At 38.2% G+C, this 24176-nt stretch overlaps 1 protein-coding gene across 1 annotated transcript in view; it reads left to right on the top strand.

Moving 5' to 3' along the window:
- ATG7 (autophagy related 7) overlaps window positions 1-24176 on the top strand; it is a 107539-nt gene that overhangs the window by 2024 nt on the left and 81339 nt on the right. The window contains exons 3-12 of the mRNA XM_081934904.1: window positions 951-1068; window positions 2270-2347; window positions 6591-6707; window positions 9931-10080; window positions 10706-10794; window positions 13795-13916; window positions 15354-15444; window positions 16249-16393; window positions 20570-20728; window positions 23423-23617. Of these exons, the coding sequence (XP_081791030.1) occupies window positions 951-1068; window positions 2270-2347; window positions 6591-6707; window positions 9931-10080; window positions 10706-10794; window positions 13795-13916; window positions 15354-15444; window positions 16249-16393; window positions 20570-20728; window positions 23423-23617 (1264 nt within the window). The remainder of the gene's footprint in view (window positions 1-950; window positions 1069-2269; window positions 2348-6590; window positions 6708-9930; window positions 10081-10705; window positions 10795-13794; window positions 13917-15353; window positions 15445-16248; window positions 16394-20569; window positions 20729-23422; window positions 23618-24176) is intronic.

The following is a 24176-nucleotide window of genomic DNA, read 5'->3' on the forward strand; positions in this document are numbered from 1 at the left end:
AAGAACTGGGGAAAAAGAATATGAAGGAGCAATCCTCAAAAGAAGCCTAAAGTCTTGTGGTTGAAAACTGGGACAGATCCAGAAGGAAAAATATAAACCACATGAAAGCTTGACTTGGGCTAGATTGATACAATTCAGCAGGTTTTTGGGGGGCAGGAGCATGGGATGTTGGCCATTATCTTTTTCCAGATGTCTTTCCACTTCCCAATCCTTCCAAAGCCCTGGGATTCCATGGTTCCCTTAATCCAGCTAGGCCCAACTCTGCTTAGCTTTTGCATCCAGGTGCTGCCACTTACTGAAGAAAAGGGTACTTAAGTGAATAACAGAACTATAGGAGAAAGCTAAAGCTTACGTGAGGGAGAGATAAGGATTGGTAAGCAGAATAAAGGAGTAAATAACGGAGTTTGAAGAACAATATTTTTGTTACAAGATGTTGCAATTTTTAGCATAACATGATCATTCATGTGTCAGGTAAGCAGGCTTGACTGAACCCGTGCTTATAGCAAATGTGGAGTTTTAGAGGCTAAGCTCCATTGCACAGATAAAATATTTGCTGTTTATTTGCAAAAGACTCACAGGTCTGTTTTCCTGCTTAGGGTGAAGTAATGGTTCTACGGAACAGAAACTTAGTGGTCAAGGCTATGCATGTTACTCTGTTCAGGGTCCTAATTGTCTTCCTTTTTACACTCTCCATCAATCCAATGCCTGTCACCTTTTCTTTTGTAGACAAAGTGCACGCAAAGGCACAATACAACGGTTGAAACTGATGTTGACAGTATATATTACACAGTATACATGGGATGATTTATGTTACTGTCCAAAATATCTTTTAAAATTTCATTCTTACTTTTAAACTGTTGGTAAAGTATGTGCTAACTACCAATGATTTTGATTTGTAAAGACTACAGTAAATGCCATATACATTTTAAGATTGTTTCTTTTCCCTCCAGGAATGGCCCAACACCAGCACATTGTTGCCCTGCTGTTGGAATGTTGTATAACACCAATACTTTGGAATCTTTCAAATCCTGTGATAAAAAGCTTCTCCTTGAACAAGCAGCAACTGAGGTAAGGTAAACCCCAAACCTGAGGCATGGATGAAAAACAATGCATCATTATTTTGTGAACAATACAGTTCTGCTGAATTGAATAAAATGTATCCCCCAAATTCATATGCATTGTATTTCAAACTTTGATGTCACTTATTTCAAGAAAGGAGTGCTTATATTTCAGCATAAAATTGTCTAATTTATTATTTGGAAGGTCCTATTTTATTGCAGATCAAACAATGAACAGGTACTGTATTCCAGCGTTTATTGAACTTTTTTTTCAGACTGCAGAATTTGTAAGCTAAAATATAAAATTCCTGGAACCCCCAATCGGGAAGTAAAGCTGTAATGAAAAGTTGTGCTTGGATGAACCCCTTCCCTTAATTCCTTGTGGAATTCCATATAACAGTGTTTGAGAAATACAGAGATTACAATTACAATTTTGTGAATGAATAAATAATCAACAAGCAAGGAGAGGAGGACAAGATGAAGGCTTTTCTTTAAAAGAAAAAGCAAAACTAATCAGTCATGCATGAAGACTAGCTTTTTAAATCCAGTTTAACTCCAGAAACATCAACTTTAGTTTTGCTGGCTATTGCTGGCACTTCAGCAATATGTCATAAAATATAGAATGCTACAGATGTTCATTTGAGACGCGGCTCTTAGACTGAGCTCTGAATTTTTAAATGCGCAATTCCAAAATTTCATTAACTCATTACATGCTGCTTAGTTTTGGGCTTCTCAGCTGCAGCATTGACTAGACGTTGTGCATTAATATTTGAAACTACTTAAAAAACAGAAGGCAGCATTTTTAAAACTATGATATTCAAATGTATATAATTGTTTTAGAGGACTGTAAATAAGACCAATCATTTATTTGTTTCTCAGGAAGCTTTCCAAGTGTTCAGTTTATTTGGATAGCCTTCTGTCTACAAAATATGTTTGTTGGTGGTGGGCTTGTCCTCCTTTGGATAAATTTTTGTGTAAATCAGATGGATTGCTTAATGTGATTTGATAATGGTGAGATCAGTGGAATCTTTGTGTTTATTCAATATTTGCCACTTTATAATTATACTTGCACACTAGTTTACACTGAAGATTAAGCCAAATTAAATTTTGTTGCAATAAGTATATATACAATAACTAGCATATTTTGTTCAACAGCCATGAAATTAGTCACTAATATCCTGGATGATTCTATTTTTTTTCTCTTCCCATAGATATGGGATGCAATAACAACGGGGGATGCCATTAAAAATCCTGTTTTATTGAACAAATTTCTTCTCTTAACATTTGCCGTAAGTTAAACTGTACGAAAAAAGATGCCAAATGCTCCATAGTTATAAACAATGCTAATACTGTTATCACTGTATCCTAGTTAATGGATCATGCATCAGCCATCCACAAAGTCCAATCTATTTTCAAAATACATTTCAGGTTGTTTTTGTTTAACAACCCTAATTGGGATAAGCAACACTGCTGCTGAGTGAAACAGCTTCTAAGTGGAAAATCTCTTGACTAGGTCTGTGCTTCCCACCTGGAAATAAACAGAACTAGTCAGTTTCACATCTTTGACTTTTGTTTGCCTCTTAGTCACTTTTCTGCCCTTTGGAATATTTGAGTGCCTACTTTCTGTCTTGTACACATCAGAAGCAATGTGACCATATTACAGGTATGCAAACAGGTTATTTTTTGAAATCCCATTCTCTCCAATCTCTCTGCAAGAGTGAAGGGCAGAAAAAAAGCAATTTATTTTTGTAGGCAATCTCTCTTCTCTCAATACAATACAATACAATACAATACAATACAATACAATAGTAGAGTTGGAAGGGACCTTGGAGGGCTTCTAGTCCAACCCCCTGCCTAGGCAGGAAACCCTATACCGTTTCAGACAAATGGCTATCCAACATCTTCTTAAAGACTTCCAGTGTTGGGGCATTCACAACTTCTGGAGGCAAGCTGTTCCACTGATTAATTGTTCTAACTGTCAGGAAATTTCTCCTCAGTTCTAAGTTGCTTCTCTCCTTGATTAGTTTCCACCCATTGCTTCTTGTTCTACCCTCAGGTGCCTTGGAGAATAGTTTGACTCCCTCTTCTTTGTGGCAACCCCTGAGATATTGGAACACTGCTATCATGTCTCCCCTAGTCCTTCTTTCTCTTAAGCTAAACATACCCAGTTCCTGCAACCGTTCTTCATATGTTTTAGTCTCCAGTCCCCTAATCATCTTTGTTGCTCTTCTCTGCACTCTTTCTAGAGTCTCCACATCTTTTTTACATTGTGGCGACCAGAACTGAATGCAGTATTCCAAGTGTGGCCTTACCAAGGCATTATAAAGTGGTATTAACACTTCACGTGATCTTGATTCTATCCCTCTGTTGATGCAGCCTAGGACTGTGTTGGCTTTTTTGGCAGCTGCTGCACACTGCTGGCTCATATTTAAATGGTTGTCCACTAGGACTCCAAGATCCCTTTCACAGTTACTACTACTGAGCAAGGTACCACCTATACTGTACCTGTGCATTCCATTTTTGTTGCCTAAATGTAGAACCTTACTCTTTTCACCATTGAATTTCATTTTATTAGATAGTGCCCAATGTTCAAGTTTGTCAAGATCCTTCTGTATCTTAAGCCTATCTTCTGGAGTGTTGGCTATTCCTGCCAGCTTGGTGTCATCTGCAAATTTGATGAGTTCCCCATTTATTCCCTCATCCAAATCATTGATGAAGATGTTGAAGAGTACTGGGCCTAAAACAGAGCCTTGGGGTACTCCACTGCATACTTCCCTCCATGTAGATGCAGTTCCATTGAGGACTACACGTTGAGTGCGGTTGGTCAGCCAGTTACGTATCCATCTGGTGGTGATGCTGTCTAACCCACATTCTTCTACTTTATCTAGTAGTAGGTTATGGTCTACCTTATCAAAAGCCTTACTGAAGTCCAAGTAAACTATATCAATGGCATTCCTCTGGTCCACTAATTTTGTCACATTATCAAAGAATGCAATAAGATTAGTCTGGCATGATCTGTTTTTGACAAATCCATGTTGGCTTTTGGCTATTACTTTGTTTGCTTCTAGGTGTTCGCAAACTCGTTGCTTGATTATTTTTTCCAGAATCTTTCCTGGTATTGAGGTCAGGCTGATAGGTCTGTAGTTTCCTGGATCTAATTTTTTCCCTTTTTTGAAGATGGGAACCACATCAGCTCTTTTCAATGATCACATTGCTTTCAATGTACAGATGAGAAAATGACTTACTCTCTTGAAATCTCTTTTTCTCCAATCTCTCTGCTCTGCAAGGGAAGGGGAGAAATGAAATAATACAAAGGTCTCGTACAGGACACTGTACTGATCATAATAGTGATCAAATGACCGATAGATGTTATGAAAGTCATAAATGGGCTGTAAAAGTATTTGTTGTAACTTTGAACCGTTGCTTAATGAATGTTTGGTAAATGAGGACTATTGTATACCATTTCTCACACTATTGTATTGAATAGTATTTTTCAAATGGGGAGTAAGGGAGAGAATATGCTTGCATAAGAAAAAAAATGTGCATGTCATGGGTGGTATGCCATTCTGAAGATTAAAGGCATGTAATAAATGACAGTCCAGTTCTGCAATTACAGAAGAATATTCACATGGCTGTCTCACAAGCCATGTGAACATTTTAAAGAGATGGTGAAAAGATGTGCAAGGCTGAGAACTCCATAAAAAGCCTAGAATATGAACCAATCTCTTGAGATCCTATTGAAGTATTTGGATTCATTCAGGATGATGGTTAACCCTTGCTCAAGAAGCCTTCCCTGGACCCTACGGAGCTGGCCAATTATCGTCCTGTCTCCAACCTTCCCTTTTTGGCGAAGGTTGTAGAGAGTGTGGTGGCTTCTCAGTTCCCACGACATCTGGAGGAGAATGATTATCTAGACCCGCGCCAGTCCGGCTTTCGCCCCGGGCACAGTACAGAGACGGCCTTGGTCGCGTTGGTGGATGATCTCTGGAGGGCCAGAGATAGGGGTTGTTCCTCTATCCTGGTCCTATTAGACCTCTCGGCGGCTTTTGATACCATCGACCATGGTATCCTGTTGCACCGACTGGAGGGGTTGGGGGTCCGGGGCACCGTTTTGCGGTGGTTCGGCTCCTACCTCTCTGGCCGGACGCAACGTGTGTTGGCAGGGGAGCAGAGGTCGACCCTAAGCCCCCTTACTTGTGGGGTGCCACAGGGGTCGGTCCTCTCGCCACTCCTGTTCAACACATACATGAAGCCGCTGGGTGAGATCATCCGTGGTTTTGGGGTGGAATATCATCTGTACGCTGATGATACTCAGCTGTACATTTCCACCCCGAACCACCCCAACGAGGCCGTCAAAGTGATGTCCTGGTGTGTGGAAGCCGTACGGGTCTGGATGGATGACAACTGACTCAAGCTCAACCCTTCCAAGACGGAGTGGCTGTGGGTTCCGGCCCCCCGGTTCAACCAGTTAATCCCATCTCTGGCCATTGGGGGCATTCAACTCGCCCCCGTGGAGCGGGCGTGCAATTTGGGCGTCCTCCTGGATGCCAGGCTGTCCATGGATGACCATGTGACAGCCGTGGCCAGGGGGGCGTTCCACCAGGTTCACCTGGTGCGCCAATTGCGCCCCCTATTGGACCGGGACGCCCTACGCACAGTCACCCATGCGCTGATGACGTCTCGCCTGGACTACTGTAACGCTCTCTACATGGGGCTTCCCTTGAAATGCACTCGGAGACTGCAGTTGGTCCAGAATGCGGCCGCGCGGGTGATTATGGGGAGTACTAAGTACTCCCATGTGACACCTCTCCTGCGCGAGCTGCACTGGCTTCCTGTGGTCTATCGGGTGCGTTTCAAGGTCTTGATTACGATCTTTAAAGCGCTCCATGGCTCAGGACCTAGTTACCTGCGGGATCGTATTCTGCCCCATACATCCCTACGACCCATCCGCTCGCACAGAGAGGGACTTCTCCAGGTGCCGTCCACCAGACAGTGCCATGGGGCGGCGCCTAGGAGCAGAGCCTTCTCTGTGGCGGGCCCAGCCCTGTGAAATGACCTCCCCCCGGATATTAGGACCACTACTGACCTCCGCTCCTTCCGTGTAAAGCTCAAGACCCACCTATTCCAAATAGCCGGCCTGGCTCAATCATAACTTCATAACGCTCCTGATGGGTTTTTTAATTCAGTAATTTTATTTAATGGGATTTTAAATTGTGTTTTTTAATTTGTTTTTCACTTATGAGTCTACCTCCTCCATGCACATGTATATGTCTTTGTTCTTTATGTATGTATGTTTGTCTTTATCTGTATTTTATCTGTTTTTGATTGTACGCCGCCCCGAGTCCTTCGGGAGAGGGTTGCGGCTAATCAAATAAAAGTATTATTATTATTATTATTATTAAGAAGCTGGGAGTCATTTCTGATGTTGAAAGAAGTCTATTTTCCTTTGATTCAAAGTGTAAGAAATTCGATCAAATTACTCTTTCCAGGTTAATACCAAGTTCTGAAGTATTTATATAATTTCTCCCCTAGGATCTAAAAAGATACCGTTTCTATTACTGGTTTTGTTATCCTGCATTGTATGTCCCAGACGGTATCCCTTTGGTTAAACAGCCAGTGCCTCTGAATGCAAAGTTCTCTCCAGCTCAGGTAATTGAAAACATTACACAGATGTAGTAGCCTAGCACACATAGTACTTTTCATAAGATAGAACATAAAATAATGTATTACATCATTACTAAGCGCAAACGCGGTAAATAGTGCTTTATGAATTTTTATATCCACCTCTGCCTGGATGAAATGGGGAATCAGTTTTCGAAACTCTCTTCATTACCTCAGTGACTGACAGGGTTAAATGGGTACTTAGAAAAGCTTTTTTCAGGAGAGATATCTTCATTATAAGTCTGTATCCTAACAAAATTTGCTACACAAACACTTCTCATCTACTTCAGTGAACTGTTATTTCTGGCTGTTTTTTTCCTGGAAGAAATGTTTAACAGAAATTGTGGTCTTTGTCCCCATTGGGGGTTGTAGGCATAATCTTTTTTTATCACAGGGTCTTGTGAGATTTTTATTGCTATTTGTTTTTCATGTTCTTTGTTTTTGCTCTGTTGCTCATAAAGTTAGGGTGTAAAGGTATAAAATGGGTTTCTCTCCCTAAATTCAGTAGAGTTGAAATTTGTAAAATTCTTAATAGCTCCGAATGTCACTGTTAGCCTGATCAAAGTTTCCTTGAATTGGTAGCAGCTGACCTGACCCATAAAGAAAACAGTCATTTAGTTTATCGTAGTCTTAGACCTGTACAAGACGTAAGTGCCTATACATCTGGTCATGACCATAATTCGTTCCATAACTTTGGTCACAACCCGATTTGGTCGTGACCCGAAAGCTAAGCAAAATTAATGCAATGGCCACATAAGGCTGCTGTTTTTTGGCGCTTACAAAAAAATGGTGCGGAAGGGGAAATCCACTGCGGCAGTGTTTGCCACCGAAGTATGTGTTTGTGACCGGATTCAAAACTTTTGTGAATTTTTTGGTCGGAACCCGATTTGGTTGTGGTCAGAAGCGCTCATGACCAAAGGTTCTGTTGTACCTCAAGATGCCGGTATATATAATTAAAGATAAAATTAAAATACATCTGTTAAACAACCTGACCAGATGTGAGTAAGAGCCAAAAGGAATAGTCTATCTCTAAGCTATAAATGTGATAGTATCTAAAATTGCATAAAATTAGAAAGCAGTAGCTGGACATAGACCAAGTTTGAGTGATCAGGTAAACTCTTGAGTTATAAAGAAGACTTTTTCTCTTCCCTGTTTTTGGTGTTGGCAACCCACTGTGCATTCCGTGGTATCTCAAGAGCTGCCGACATTTCAGAGGAGTAGAAGCCTGTACTCATGGCACAGTTCTTTTTTTTTATTCAATCCTAACTCTACAAAATCATTTCCAGTGTGAAAATAGGATTTTCTCTCACAAGGCTTGTAAATCTGAAGAACGACCTATTTGACCATTTGCAGGGATTTGATAACACACATCTAATACAACGGTTCTGCAGAATTTTAAGTTCTTGAAAAAGGTCAATGTTACTCAGTGCTACAAGCAGCAAGTAATTTCTGGTGGCAGTTCAATATCTGGGATAATATAAATTAGATAATATAATTGGTGATTAATAATTGGGACTGCAGATTGGTCTCTCGACCTTCTTAAGCGCCACAGGAGGCTAGTTGCTTACTTGACCTCACTACGCAAGGCAGGGCTGATTTTTTTCTCTCTTCCATTTTGGGTGGGAACCAGCTCTAGAAGAAATATTTGTTTTCTCATTCTTAAATTCCCCACTCCAGCTTTTTTTTAAAAAACCCTCTGGTTGCCATTTTTAAAAGGGTTTGGGATTCTTTAAAGGGTAAAGATAGTTGTGGATGGCATCTCACCTCAATCTTAAATAAAATAAATGTTAAAAACCTTCCAAAATTTACCAATGTCATTCATCCTAGGCTGCAAATTCAGCTTGAGTATGATAAAAATTGAACAGGAGTTGGGAAGAGCATAAGTGGTTGGTATAAGGAAAATGAGATGGCATAAGATCTTTTAGCCTTTTTTGGAAAAAAATACTCTTGGCTTCAAGCTATATGATTCACATCATGGGCTCCAGACTTGGAGCTCTTCTTGACAACAAATTATGGCTTCCCTTCCCTCCCTTCAGAGTAATAGAAATGGAAATGAGGAAAATGGCCTGCCTCTTGCCCTGTAACTAGATGCTGTAAAATGCATTGGGTAAATGGAGGTGGGCCGGTTTTATAGCCTGCTTCCAAGGGCTTTTCTAAAATTGGAGTACCCATAGTTCCAGGTGAGCAGCTCACAAACTTCTTGTTTGTATCTGCTTCTAGACCAGGGCTGTCAAACTCCCCGGCTGGATGTGTCCCACGCTGGCCACGCCCAGTTTAGCAAAGGGGAAAAAACTCCCTATACGTCACGTGATGCCGCCCTGATGACATGAGTTTGACACCCCTGTTCTAGACAGTCTGGATAGTTAAACTCTGTTCACTCTCCTCAGTACTTATTAGATGAATAAGGTAGACCTAAATGAGAAACAGATACCATTCAGACCTAAAGATACTCCTGTTAGTAGTAACCAATTTTGCAAATGTGAATATGCTTCCCTTGCTTGCCTTATTTATCTTCATGAGAATTAAGAAGAGGGAAAGTGCCTGAGGTGTTTTCATAACCCACTTTCTTGGCCTGCTCTTAAGCATTGTTTATCTGATTATTACTTTGGTAGTGGTTCTTCCCTCTGTCCATCAAGGCCACCCTCTTTAGTCATCACAGCGCTGGAAATCCTCTCCTACATGGAATATAAGATGCAAAATACTGCTACAGTTTGCTAATTAGGTTTGGCATATTGGAAGATGCAGATGCTCTCCTGGGAGCTGAACTTTGGCAACATCTGAAAGAATGAATGTTATGAGCCCTCTGCGGTGCTGCTTCATTTGCCTTAACTTACTCTGTAGCTTTAAGGCCTGTTTCCTGTGTAAGGCCAATATCAGCTCTGATATTGATATTAATAAGCCCACCAGGGGAGTCGGTGGTCTTGATGTATCCCAACTGCTTCTTGCTCTTCAAACATTTTCATCTTAATGATTTTTTTAAAAAAATGCTTTACATTGGCTTTTGTTTTTTTTTATTCTGAGCTGTAATGAGTGTTATTTTCTTTTGCATTTTTTTTTGCTGATTAGTTTTCCTTTTTCAATTAATCTCTTTTTAAAATTATTACTAGTAGTTTAAGTTGATTTTTAGCCTTTCTGAGTTCTCTAAGTGAACAAATACAGGAATATTTTAGTGTAAAGGAAACTGAGTTGATTGTCTCTCGTCTTTTTTTAGACTGAAGCCCTCCAGAATTCATATGATCAACTTTGCCAGAAAGAAGGTCTTACAGCCCTGCCTTATTTTTTAATTAAATGCCATGAAGATTCAGTCCACGTATCCTTACTTAGGAACTGGGATGACTTTTTTTCTGATCAACGGGAGAAGGTAAAAAAAAATACACAGATGAGCAAAATACAGAGCACTGAAATTAACATTCCCATAATTTCTAGAGCATTCCATTCTTAATGAGGGGATAGAGGAAAGAGAGTAAAATTGGGTGGATATTTGAAAAAGGAGTCTGTAAGAAGTTATGATTTTGAAAATAAAAGACTTCGCTGAAGTCTGAATTTATTGTTCTTGGGTTTTAGGTTTTAGCTCTGAAAGTCAAATGTGGATACTTTGGATTTATTGGGTTTTAGCTTTCTAATCACAAATATACTGCCTAAAGATTGATTGGAAGGGTTTTAGGCAATGCAGAAAAGGATGAATGGGTTATGTGACCATATCACTTAGAATTTCCTCAGGCCTATTTCACAAACGGATAATTAGTTACAAATAAAAACATGGAATTTGTGCCATTCTCTGGATTTTTGCTAGGGTTGATTTGCTTGCTTGGAAATGTACGATGTGGTTACTGGGTAATAAGTGAAGAAATTGTTCTATTCACTTAATTTGGGTCTTCTGTAGATTAATACTCTAGTCTGGTTTATCTATACACACATAAAATTAGCAACCTTTGGACTATCAGTATTAACATATAATAGTCTTACGTTTGTTTTTCCCTTCGCAGGTGACATTTGGTGTTTATGACCCCTGTAATTTCATCCAATATCCAGGATGGCCACTGAGAAATATGTTGATCCTTGCAGCGCACAGATGGTATTTATTATTAGGTGAAGCCTTGAACATGGTTTTTCCATGGTTGCAATCCTAAACATGCACTGTGAAGTTAATCGCACTAAATTTGGTAGAGCTTATTTTTCAGTATAGGATTAGGCAGCATCTATTACAGTATAAATATTATAGTTTACCCCAATCCTAAAGGACTCTGGGATGGGAAACAGCAAAGTCCCAGAAATATGCATTAAAATCATATAAATGATAATAACAATTTCAAATATATTTTTAAAAAACTGGTGCATAAAAAGTGGCATTTGTGTAAGCTAAGTATTAAATGCCCTTTGGGGGGGGGGGGGAAATGTTTGATTTGTTTTTTGAAAGTATCTTAGAGTAGCAACTATCCAAACCTCTGGGGCCAGTGTGCTTTTTGTAAACAAAAGCCAATACTGAGCTACACAATCCTCTCTACACAATCCCTAGTTCATGTTCTGGTTTGCCTTAATGACTCATCTAAAGTAGATCAAAGCTTCGGCAGAATTTAAATAAGGACCTTAGTTACCATCAGAAACTGGCTTATGCTAGGCACTTACCATTTAAGGAAGAAATTTTCTCAGAATCCATGTTTGCCTGGTCAATTCCTAAGTATTTGCTGTTCCAAAAGTTCTTGCTGTGTAATGACCCGCACAACATGTTGGTTAAATGAATAGATTGTAAGGTAACAATCTAATTTCACTGAACAATTAATTTTTGTTTTTGCTTTCCTGAAACACTTTTGGTGATTATAATAGACCCCTTCAAACTGAACACAAATATAATGTTAGAATAACTGTATCACATTGGAATCTTAAGAAATATGATACTATATTTTATTGACTGTAATGCATTTAATCACATGTGATTAAAAGTGCATTCAGTTTTGGTCGCCACGATGTAAAAAAGATGTGGAGACTTTAGAAAGAGTGCAGAGAAGAGCAACAAAGATGATTAGGGGACTGGAGGCTAAAACATATGAAGAACAGTTGCAGGAACTGGGTATGTCTAGTTCAATGAAAAGAAGGACTAGGGGAGACATGATAGCAGTCTTCCAATATCTTAGGGGTTGCCACAAAGAAGAGGGAGTCAAACTATTCTCCAAGGCACCTGAGGGTAGGACAAGAAGCAATGGTTGTAAACTAATCAAGGAGAGAAGCAACTTAGAACTGAGAAGAAATTTCCTGACAGAACAATTAATCAGTGGAACAGCTTGGCTCCAGAAGTTGTGAATGCTCCAATACTGGAAGTTTTTAAGAAGATGTTGGATAACCATTTGTCTGAAATGGTGTAGGGTTTCCTGTCTAGGCAGGGGGTTGGACTAGAAGACCTCCAAGGTCCCTAGATGTTTCTAATACCCTGAATGAGTTCCAGCATTGATGGATTCTAGTTGCCCTGATACTGTTTTTCCATTACGGTGATGTCCTGGTGAAACTTTTCACCATGTTCGTTACTGACCAGAACTAGATTTTTTGGGAAAGAAGTCCCAAGTGTGAATTTGGAATATAAATCTGTGACATGTTGCACTTCATGGTCTTGTATGCTGAACAAGTTGTCAACCAATTGAATGTGGTTGCCAAGAAAAAAATCTCAAGGACATCCTTAAATGTTTTCCTGACCATTTTCTCTGGCCCCACTAACATATCTTTGAACCACTTATTACTGATGACATATCTGATCTGTGGACCAAGAGAAATGCCTTCCTTAATCATGGCATCATGGATTCTTGGAAACATATGATTGAATGACAAAACCTTCACTTTCCTTGGTCACTGCTTTCACACACACACACACACACACACACACACACACACACACAAAGTTAGTCTGAGGTTTATGTGAAATGGAGGCAAAAATATCTTTGTTGGGTCAACAAGTGGCTCAAGTGCTGTGCTTTTCTACCCTGGAACCAAATTCTTCAGAGTGGTCATTTATTTTTAATATAACATGACTCTCCTGCATGGCTATCCCATTCGTATATGTAACAACAGTAATTGGTATATTCAAGCTGCATTTCAAGCAGCAGAGCCACTACTTTTTATATCTCCACAGATATTTCAGATGTACTTAGTGTATTGGATCTGCTTCAACAACAGTTCCATGTTTTCATATGTTTCTTTTGTGCACCATAGCCAACAAGCTGAAGGGTCATTATGTAAAAATAGGAAATCTCTATAAAATGGAATGTGATATGTTAAAATTACGGGTTATTTTCATGATTAGCAGCCAAACGTATATAAAATACACTCAAAAGTTTTCAGGAAACAAAATCATTGTTGTCTAGTAGTCTTCAACTTATGACCAAAATTGATCCCAAAATTTATGTTGCTAAGACAGGAATTTGTTAAGTGAGTTCTGTCCCATTTTACGACCTTTTTTGGCACATTTGTTAAGTGAATCACTACAGTTGTTAGGTTGTTATCATGGTTCTAAACCCATTCTGGCTTCCTCATTGACTTTGCTTGTCAGAAGGTCGCAAAAGGGGATCACATGACCCTGGGACAGCGCAACCATCGTAAATATGAATCAGTTGCCAAGTGTCTGAATTTTGATCACATGTCTGTAGCAGTGGTGGGTTTCAATTGTTTTTACTACCAGTTCACTCGTGCTTCTGTGCATGTGGAGACGCGTCCGGGCAGGAGGGTGGAGCCTCCCGCTGACGCCACTACCAGATAGAGGGTGAACCGCCAGAAACCCACCTCTGGTCTGTAGGGACGCTGCAATGGATGTAAGTACGAAAAACGATCAGAAGTCACTCTTTTCAGTGCTATTGTAACTTCGAACATTCACTAAACGAGCTGTTGTAAGTCAACGACTACCTGCATTTGTTTTCCTCAGATAAGCTGAATAAATTTTGAGATAGCAAATGAGTTTGAAATTGCTGAGTTGTGTGACTATTGAAACATACTGTTTTTTTGAAAGTTGTTCTGATATCACGTTAAGAGAATTGCCTGTAATTTTCCTGGGGTACTGGAGCTACTACTTTTACAGAATTGTCGCTCCTGACAGGGGAGGCGTCCTTCAGACTGTTGAAGTGCTCTGCTTCCGAGACCGGACCATGCAGGGAGCCAGAGACATTTCCCACAGCATTCTTTTTGAAGTAAAGCTTCCACAGCTGACAAGCAGTTCAGGTAACCCTTCTGAAAGATAAATGTTTTATGATGGATTTTCTTGCTGTTTGTGGAGTGTGATAGGCGGGGTTGTTTGGTAATTCCTGAAGAGAGAAGAAATAAAAGTGCTTCTATTTCTGTAAATAGAGGCCTGCTTCAGTCTTAGTTAGTAAAACAACTTTATAAAGATGTTTTACTAACGAAGAAAGATCCATTTCATCTTATGCCAATTTTGAGTTTTCTCTGTTCCTGCCAGTTGTCTATGCTTCTATTGTCATCATAGGCTCCAGAATTGGAGCTCTTAATCATGAGTCTTAATCAGTAATTCAACGATTGACAATGTGTTTAATTACTAAAACATTTCTAGCTTCAAATTCATAATTCTGTTTGATTTAATAATTACGTCTTTTGTTATGCTACGTTGTCCAAAAAAGGCAATGTGCTGCTTATTGACTTCCATCTGAACTCATCGTTTAGCTCTGTATGCTTCAAGAATACAATTAAGTAGTACTTATGTTGTCAATATATAATCTATTTTATGACCAAGATAATTATTACGTTATGCTAACTGTTACATGTAACATTCAAAAGATCCTAGATCTAAATTAGTCTGTCCTTCGACGTGCATTTGCCCATCCTGTCTGATTATCATATAAAATCTTGGAGAATAACTTCAAAGGTGTGGCTGATGGTGAAATACAAGATTACTTCTTCCAAAATGGCTTCATTTGAGTAGGCTTTCCATTTTTCTACATTAATTTTTCTGTGTACGTTTTTCTTCTTTTGGTGTTTTCCTAATGCAGGGGTGTCAAACTCAAGGTGTGTGGGCCAAATACGGCCCGTGGGCCTGCCTTAGAAATAATGAAGAGTGGCCTGCGGTGCCTCTGCCAGTGAAAACGGAGCTCGGCAGTTTTCATTGGCGGAGTGCTGCAGGAGGCTTTCGTGGCTGGAAACAGAACCTCAATGAGTGACTTCGAGCTGGCTACACTTACGCTGGCCATGCCCCCACCCCCTGAGGTCAAAACCAACCCTGATGCGGCCCTCAATGAAATGAGTTTGACACCCCTATCCTAATGTGTCAGTATTGGGTATGTTTTTGCCTCATTTAAAAGAGATGTCAGTTATAGACCTCTGTGTGTGTGCATGTGTGCATACGTTCAAGACAGTCTTGACTTCTTGTGACTGGTCAAACCTCAGCAGTTTTCTTGTCGGATGACAGCCCAGCCCACTGAACGTAATTGCCTTGCCCGCTGTGGCAAAGTTATCCAATTGAACAAACTTCCAGCAGCTTCTTTGGATTGGATGGATTGATGCAACTTTGATGACAATTTCAGTAATTACTCCAATAACTCATGTTTGTATTATCAATAACTTGTAGTTATGTAGGATCAGGTTGTTTTTTCTCCCTCCTCTTAGAAAACAGATGCTTTTAAAAACAATTCGTCTCTCGTTCAACAGATTGTCCCAAAGCTGTTGGATGGGAAAAAAATCAAAAGGGATGTATGGGCCCAAGGATGGTGAATTTAAGCGAATGCATGGACCCCAAAAGGTATATATCATTATGTCCTGATAAAATTAGTTTGCAGTCTAAATGATGCACTATTGGAAGTATGGATACATCATATTGGTAAATAGAAAATTAATTCATAATTTCCTTTTGTTTTGGAGCATTTTCCCCAGTCATCTGTTTAGAGTGTTATATACAAATGTATCTTGTCTTTTTATGTACACTGAGAGCAAATGCACCAAAGACCTTGTGTGTCCAATCACACTTGGCCAATAAAGAATTCTATTCTATTTATGTCTTGTTCAGAAATAAAGTCAGGTGAAATGTGAATAAAAATTTAAATGTCATATTAGATACTTGGGGTCTTATTTAAAAACAGTTGTTTTTTTTAAAAAATGTGCTCATTCTCTTGTTTCTGTTAGGATAGTGTTGTAGAAAAAGACCCTACATTGAGGGAAAATGTTACAAATAATATTATGTGACAGTGCATATACTTTCATGTATACATCTGCTTAGAAAAACTAGCTATGAATTTGACAGCTAATCTCATTGTAGTGCACTGGTGTAATATTAATACTTTGGCATGAACCTTTAAAAATGCAGAGGAATTAGTAACTATGGATTCCTTAATTGATAATATTCCTTTGAGTAGGTCTTTTGATTAATACATAGCCCTTATACTTTGAATTTTTACTTTTAAGAGGAAGTATTTGCCTGGGGTCCTGAATACCAATATGAATAATTATTATTTAGCTGGGTGTGTTAAAGTAAATTATGCATTCAGTTGTTCTATTTGGAGATAAAACTTCATTTAATATAACTTTTTTTTTTAATTTCAATATTCAGGCTAGCAGAGTCATCTGTGGATCTTAACCTTAAATTGATGTGCTGGCGGTTAGTACCTACTCTTGATCTGGATAAAGTTGTATCTGCAAAATGTCTTCTTCTTGGAGCTGGTACATTGGGTTGCACTGTAGCCAGAACTCTGATGGCAAGTACTAAAGATAATCTGATGTTCTTAATATTTCTCAATTGGAAGGAACTCTAATGTTTTTAATATTTCCCTAATTTGAAGGAAAAAACTGTGTCTGTAAGCTGATGTTTCTCTAGTGTACTAAATTGTATGACTTAGTGCTTAAATAAAGCATCAGAATGAGAGAAATATAACACACTAGAACAGTTGTATAAATGTATTCTTTTTTTAAATAATGTTTTTTATTTTTTATTTTCAAAACAAACACAACACGTACTTCTTTATATACTGTAGAAAGTGTATCAGTTGGTTACAAAAAGGCTTTCGTGCATCTCTTCCACAGTCAACAAACACAATTCATATTAACTCAAGTATTTTAACTTAGATATTTATACATGTTACCATCATCATACCTCCACTTTCATTTGGCTATAATTGTTTAAACGTCCATCATCATAAAATATACCAAGATTTAATACATAACCACATACTGGCATTTCATTTACTATTTCTAAAATCCTCCAATAACACCGAATTCTTATGTCCTATTCTAGCTAAACATCCACAGTATTTAATAACAAAGTTTTCTAATCCTCCTCTCCAAACCACTGTTTACAATTTATATCCAGTTTCCTTATGTTGTACCCATACCTGTATATATGTTGTTACTATTATGCCTCCTTTATTTAACTCTATCTTACATCATAACATTTTCCCCCTAATAATCAAGATTTAACTGTATCTAACTTACTTATTTTTTATTAACCTTTATATATAATCCAAAAGAATTTCTAATCTTCCTTTCATGGGTACCATTCAATATTCATATTCCATTATTACTTATCATAACACTACACATTGTATACATTATTATCATCAATTATTTATTTAACTATATCTATTGTCACTAAATTTCACTAAGTTTAACTAGTTTTAAATTATACTCTTCCATCTATCAACCTGTATCTTTCCAGTAGCAAAACAGTCTCATATCTTCTGCCATTTATGGTGTCAGCCCTCTAATCATCTCCTTAATCAACTTTGTATGGACTCCTCTTAGCAACTCCTTGCTTGTAAAATCTCTCATGTAATTTCGATGCCCTTCTTCTGTTTCCTTAATCATCTTATCTTTGATTGTCGGTAGTGTTATCAATGATATTGCTAATAAAATTTCTCTCTTTAAATCCATAAATTCTTTTGTTTTTTCTTCTGTATCTTGCAATCTGGGGTAGATTTCCCCTCCATTTAATTCCTCTTTCAGTATTCCACTCTTTCCATTTTCAGAGACAAACCAATCACCATAAATATCAGCAATTTTAATTTCTTTATATTCATTTTCCTCTTCGATTTTTAGGATTTTAACCACCACTTTTTCCACTTGATAAACATCTCCAACTTCATCATATTTTGCTGTTAGATGTTCTAAGTTTCCAACTTCTTCTCTATCCTTCATATGTGTTTGATAATTTCTGTATTTCTGAGAATATATTTTGCAGACTTAAAGTTTCTTTCTGCTGTTGAAATTGTGCCATTATCTTCAGCTAACAAACACTGCTGCTCTAGCTTGGAAGGTTAACAAGCTTAAGCATAGATTCACAATAACGCTTTATTTTCACTTTTCTCTGGTTAAAGATATACTTCAAAGGGATATCTGTATGCTTTTCTTTTGATCACTCTTTATAAACAAGCAGTGAGACCTTGGAGTGCCAAGTCAGGATAATCAGTGAGAAAAGTAAGAGTGTTTCGTTTCCAATACACAAACCTCCAGCCTCCAAGTAGCAGTGTTATTGTTGAAATTTTCTTTGTTTCTTTTTGTATCTTTTTTGTATTTCAAGTTTTAAAAAAAGTCAGATTCTTGAATGAGTTAGAAGAACACCCACAGTAATGAAAGAGGAGAATTTTAGTCCATAGGTTACAAAGAATAATAAAAGAAAAAAAAATAGAAGAAAACTTAATCCATTTGTTTTAAAAGGCTTGCATAAATTCCATCCATGAAGATAGCATTTAAAAAGTAAGATAACCCACTGTCCAAAACCATTCCAAATTTAATTCTGCCGCTTATTTTTTCTGCTCTCCAATTTAAATTAATTTTAAGTTTTTTATAGGCAGTCTCTTTTAAAACGGTAAAAATTCCTCACCAGCTGGAAACACTTTCTCTTTCCGTATCCCTTCGTTTTGGAGCCGCTCCGACTTCATCAGCCTAATGGCTGGATTTTTTGTCGCCGGCTTGAAGAACTTCTCTCGGATCGATCAGGGACTTTGTAATGTCCTTGAGATCAGCAAGACATATTCTTCTTGTTCACCGTCTCTGCGAGACGGTTTAGGTCCGTTTTGACCACCCAGCGGCAAAAGTATCGACGGCGATCTCAGAGCATTGAGATCGCACATCGCCTCGTCGCGACATTGGCTCCTCCTCCAAGTATAAATGTATTCTTGTTATTGTCATTCTGCTACTTTATTTTATATCATAATATAATTTTTACAGTTGCAATATCATTCTACTTGCAAATTTTAGTGAGACAGAGTTAGCTATTATTTTTAATATGTATTTTGTAGTTTTCTATAAAACTATGGTTCACCATTCTCATTTTTTTTCATTTTAAATCTTACAGTCTTAATGATATTGGTATCATGACTTTAGTATGATACTGTATAGCATAATATAGGTAGCCCTCCACTTACGACCACAATTGAGCCCAAAATTTCCACGCTAAGCAGGACAGTTGTTAAGTGAGTTTTGCTCGATTTTGCAACCTTTCTTGCCATATTTAAGTGAATCGCTACAGTTGTTAAATTGTTAACATGGCTATTTAGTGATTCTGGCTTTTCCATTGACTTTGTTTGTTAGAAGTTTGCAAAAAGTGATTATATGACCCCAGGACACTACAACTTGACAACCAGTTGCCAAGTGTCTGAATTTTTGATCAACTGATGATGGGCATGCTGCCATGGTCGTAAATGTGAAAAATGGTCATAAGTCACTTTTTTCAGTGCCATTGTAACTTTAGATGGTTACTAATCAAATGATTGAAAATTGAGGACTACCTGTAATTTTAATGATATTGGCAGCATAATTTTAAAATGTAAGTAACCTACATTTTTCACATACTATATAGGTTGTGCTTCTATCACAATGGATGGTTATGATTTTATCATTGGATGTCTATGGAGATTCTCAGTCATCCAGGTCATGGTTGTCCCAAAAGTGCTTTTTCAAGAGGCAACTGGACTTTCTGGTTTTTCTTTGAAGACGTTTTGCTTCTCATCCAAGATACTTCTTGGAGCAAAATGTCTTCAAAGAAAAACCAGAAAGTCCAGTTGCCTCTTGAAAAAGCACCTCTGAGTCAACCATGACCTGGATGACGGAGAATCTCCGTAGTTTATCATTGAATGTTATGGTGGTGTTTTGGTTGATGACCAGGATAAAAATAAAAGACACACTTAATTCTGTGTTGTTTTGTTTGCAGTAGATTTTTAGCAAATCGATTTTGACAATATGAAAGTAAATTCCTTTCAGAGTCTCCAACAATTGAAAGAAGTGCCCTGAAATCCATCTGGTCTCCTTTTATCTTTTTTTTTTTTTGGTTCATACAGTCATTGTCAAAGCAATATAACTGCAGTTTTACCTTGTCTGCTGTCATAGTACGACTTACTTGTGGGGCTGGCACAACGTGCGCTAAGTTCTCATGGTGCAATACTACTGGGTGTATGTTAGCAGGATTCACCAGGTTAGGGATTTTGTTTTCTTTTTCGCTGTGAATTGTATTGTGTTAGAGGGGTGCACGAAGGAAGACTCAGCCAATCTGATTGAACACATGTTGTACTCTGACAATGAAGGTTTGAAATTGTTTGAAATTGAAATAACTGCAGTTTTACCTCGTCTGCTGTCATGCCATTAAAAGCAAATATTACATGAGAAGTCTTCAATCGGGAGGCTACAAACAATGCTGATATCAATAGGCCAGATAGATGAAAAAAGGAATTATGATTAATTTGGCCAGTTGTGTTTCAGATACTCCTTAGCAGCATATAAATGATACAATGAGGAAGGCAGCATGACAACATATTCTCCTTCACAGCTGATATCCTGCTCTCTTACTCTGATTCTCAGTCCTGGGAATAGCCAGTGTTGAGTAAATTACAATTTTTTTCAGTATTTAAGTGATTAGTTATGTTGGGTGCCTTTTTCTTCAGGGATGGGGAGTCAGGAAGATTACATTTGTGGACAATGCAAATATCTCTTATTCAAACCCTGTGCGTCAACCACTCTATGAATTTGAAGATTGCCTTGAGGGTGGAAAGTCCAAAGCAGTTGCAGCAGCAGAGAGACTTCAAAAAATATTCCCTGGAGTGGTGAGTAAATGAATATGATTTAATGCTCAAACCTCATATGTGCTTGAACCAAAGCCAAAGATTACTCTTATGTTTGTTCTTCAAAAAAGAACTAAACCACAAGAAATAATTGCTGTGCTTTAATGACTGACAGATTTTTACAGTAAAGAGAAACTGCATTTAAAGTTGCATTTTGCAAACCCAAAACAAAAAGGAGGTGTAGAAGCAGATTTATTTTGGAACTAGTGATAAATCAGCTGTTTACCTTTTTGCTCAAGGATGAGACAAAGTACACATGAAAGAATAATGATGACGATACTAACAAAAAGAAGAACAATGATGTTCTCCATTTAACGTCTGAGACCAAGTAAGAATTAACACAGACCAGTAAAATAAAATGATACAGGTACATGCATCTGATAAAAATAAAATGAAATAAAACAAAAATGAAAAAATAATATAGTAGGAAATGTCAATAATTGTGCAGAACTAAGCTGCAATCTTGCAAGGATTGCTTGTAAAAAATCAGTTGAACATCAACATTTTTGCTAGCAAACAAAACTTTTGGGGAAATTGGTTATTCCATAATGGAGGAGAAAGATGAAGATGGCAAAAGGACGACTTTATACACCACCCTTTCCATTTTCTTTGTATTCACTTCTTGATAATGTTACTTTTCTTGATGTAATCAGTTTATCAGAGTAATATAAGGTAAATTATTACCTCCTTTTTCTACTTACGACAGCTATACGTAGGTTAATAATGCTTTGGTTTGGATGCTTCACAAGGTAGATGCTGCTCAATTCACTAGTACAGTTCATGCATACATCTTGCAATTAAAATGCGTAGAGTAAAATGTTGCTAATTTTGAAGAAAGCTGATGTGTGCTGTACATCAAAAGTATCTAACCTTGGCAACTTTAAGATCTGTGGACTTCGATTCCCAGAATTCCCCAGCCAGCCATGCTGGAGTTAAAATCCGCAGGTCTTAAAGTTGTCAAGTTTGGACATCCCTGCTGTACAAGGAGCATGAATGGGAGGGAGTTCCTGCAAGGAAATTTCCTGTCCTTATCTCCTCCGTGCAGGAGGAGGTTTTATCAAAGAGTTAAGCTGAGAGGCAGGAGCTGCAAAAGGAAGGTGAACTTGGGAAATCATGCAGCAAAGGAAGCTGTAGAAATAGAAGCCTGAATCTTTGAATGCTTTGGTGATATAGATTGAAAGGGCCGTGCAGAGTTTGGTTTCCAGAATTCCTTTTCAATGAGCATCTTCCACAAATGCCAGTTGAGTGTAAACATCTTGGCTTAATGAAAACATGACATCATTTCATGCTACTGTCAGATTGTTGTATTGACTGAATTTGGAAACTTTTTTCTTCTGCCATCTGTTGGCCAGGAAGCTTCAGGGCTTCTGAGCTGTGTATTCTATGTGTTCTTCAACAATTCTGGGCTGTGTTTCAGATCGTGTCATCTCTCTCTTTAATATACTGTCTGTTTTAGCATCAGAACATTAAACTGTTTTAGTTTCTGAAATAATATGCCATGTTACATTTGCACATGCAGTTCATATCAAATAAATAATTGGAAATGCCTGTTTATATATGCCTTTTTAAAATATTATTTTTCAGGAAATCACATTTTCACCATATTTTTGCCGCTATTCTACTTTGGCTATAAAAATAAGCGGGAAAGCTATGTATTTTCTACGGCTATAGTTTTCCTTCGAGGTTCTCTTAAGTTGAATCCAGAAAAAAGTGATACTATTAATTCAAGCTTTTGGGGTTGGTAGTACCCACTTCTGTATTGCTATATGAAATCATCCTTCCTTGTTTTCTTTTTGGACTTGATTGGCAATTATTAAGTAGAAATATCTCTTTTTTGCTTCAATACTTCATTAGTGTTACTTGCAGGAAGTGGGAAGTTCTCCATATATCTTCATGGGGAAGGCAGATGAATCTGAAATCATTTTAGTTTCTGTAGTAGGTATATGCTGGATGATGAACTACCTTGCAGACCATTCAAAATGACTGCAGAGGGGAAGGGAGGGAGGGATAGATACCTGTGGTACTAGCATGCTTATTGTCTGCACAATCCAACATTAACACACCTTTCCTGTAGCTATAATTCCTATTGTACAAGGGGAAAAGGTGATACCCTTATAATGGGGTCTGTATTATAGGACAGCAGTATCTGGGCAGATTAACAATAAGCTGGAAGAACTGAAGCCTTTAAAGTGAATAGAAATGTTTATATTATGAGAGGTTTGTTTGTTTTGGCAAGGCACAGTCAATTGTGCATTATCTCTTCATAAGGCAGGTGTGCAGCTCAAGGAACAGATACAATTCAATTTTTCCATTAGTATAAGACCTCAAGTATTGTTTCTGTTTCTTTTTCCAAAAAGTGACCTCTATTTCCGTTTATACAGTCTGTTTAACCAATGCCTTAGTCTGCTACAACTGGAGTGTTTTCTGTAATTAGAACAGCTGCTTAAGATTGAACTGAGCATGACTCAGACTCAACAATGATTCTAAATGTGGCTGGAGATAACACTTATTTTTTCAATTATATGCAATAATTATTCTGCCTTAAAACAAAAAAAAAAAAGAGTGGGATGGAAAGAGTTTCGAGGGTGCTGCATATTTTTGTCTTGGCCGTCAAAAGCCTTTTGCTTGCCTTGTGATGAGTCTGTGTATCCTTCTCCTTTGTTGTGTTTCTTTTAGAAGGCTGAAGGTTTTAACATGAGCATCCCAATGCCAGGTCACCCTGTGAATTTTTCTGAAATGACCTTGCAGCAAGCGCAAAAGGATGTGGCTCAGCTGGAAAAGCTGATTGATGGTCATGATGTCATCTTTTTGCTAATGGACACCAGGGAAAGTCGATGGCTTCCTGCTGTCATCTCAGCCAGCAAGAGAAAGGTATCGCATGTACATTTCCCACAGGCAGTACTAAAACGGGAGGGGTTGGGTTGACAATGATTTTTTGAAAACATTTTCACTAAGTGTACTGAACAGTGTTTTTCAATCTTGGCAACTTGAAATTGTAGGGCAGGGGTGTCAAACTGGTGGCCCATGGGCAGTATGCGTCACGGCCACCCCAACTCTGCAAAGGGGGGAAAAAGTCGAGAAACGTCACATGACACTGCGAGCTTGACATCCGTGATGTAGGGATTCCACTAACAAACTTCTTCAGTCAGCATACTGACCAGGGAATTCTGGGAGTTGAAGTCCACGCATCATCTAAGTCAGGGGTGTCCAAACTTGACAACTTTAAGACTTGTGGACTTCAACTCCCAGAATTCCCCAGCCACCTGGCTGGGGAATTCTGGGAGTTGAAGTCCACAAGTCTTAAAGTTGCCAAGTTTGGACACCCCTGATCTAAGTGGTTAAGGAGGAAAAACACTGTTATAGAGTTTATTTTTTTATATTTACTGGCATACAGTGTTCTTCATTGTAGTTAGACCGAAGATTAGGTTGA

Source organism: Natrix helvetica (genome assembly GCF_964273705.1).
Source record: "Natrix helvetica genome assembly, chromosome: 1".
In the NCBI taxonomy this organism is placed as follows: domain Eukaryota; kingdom Metazoa; phylum Chordata; class Lepidosauria; order Squamata; family Natricidae; genus Natrix; species Natrix helvetica.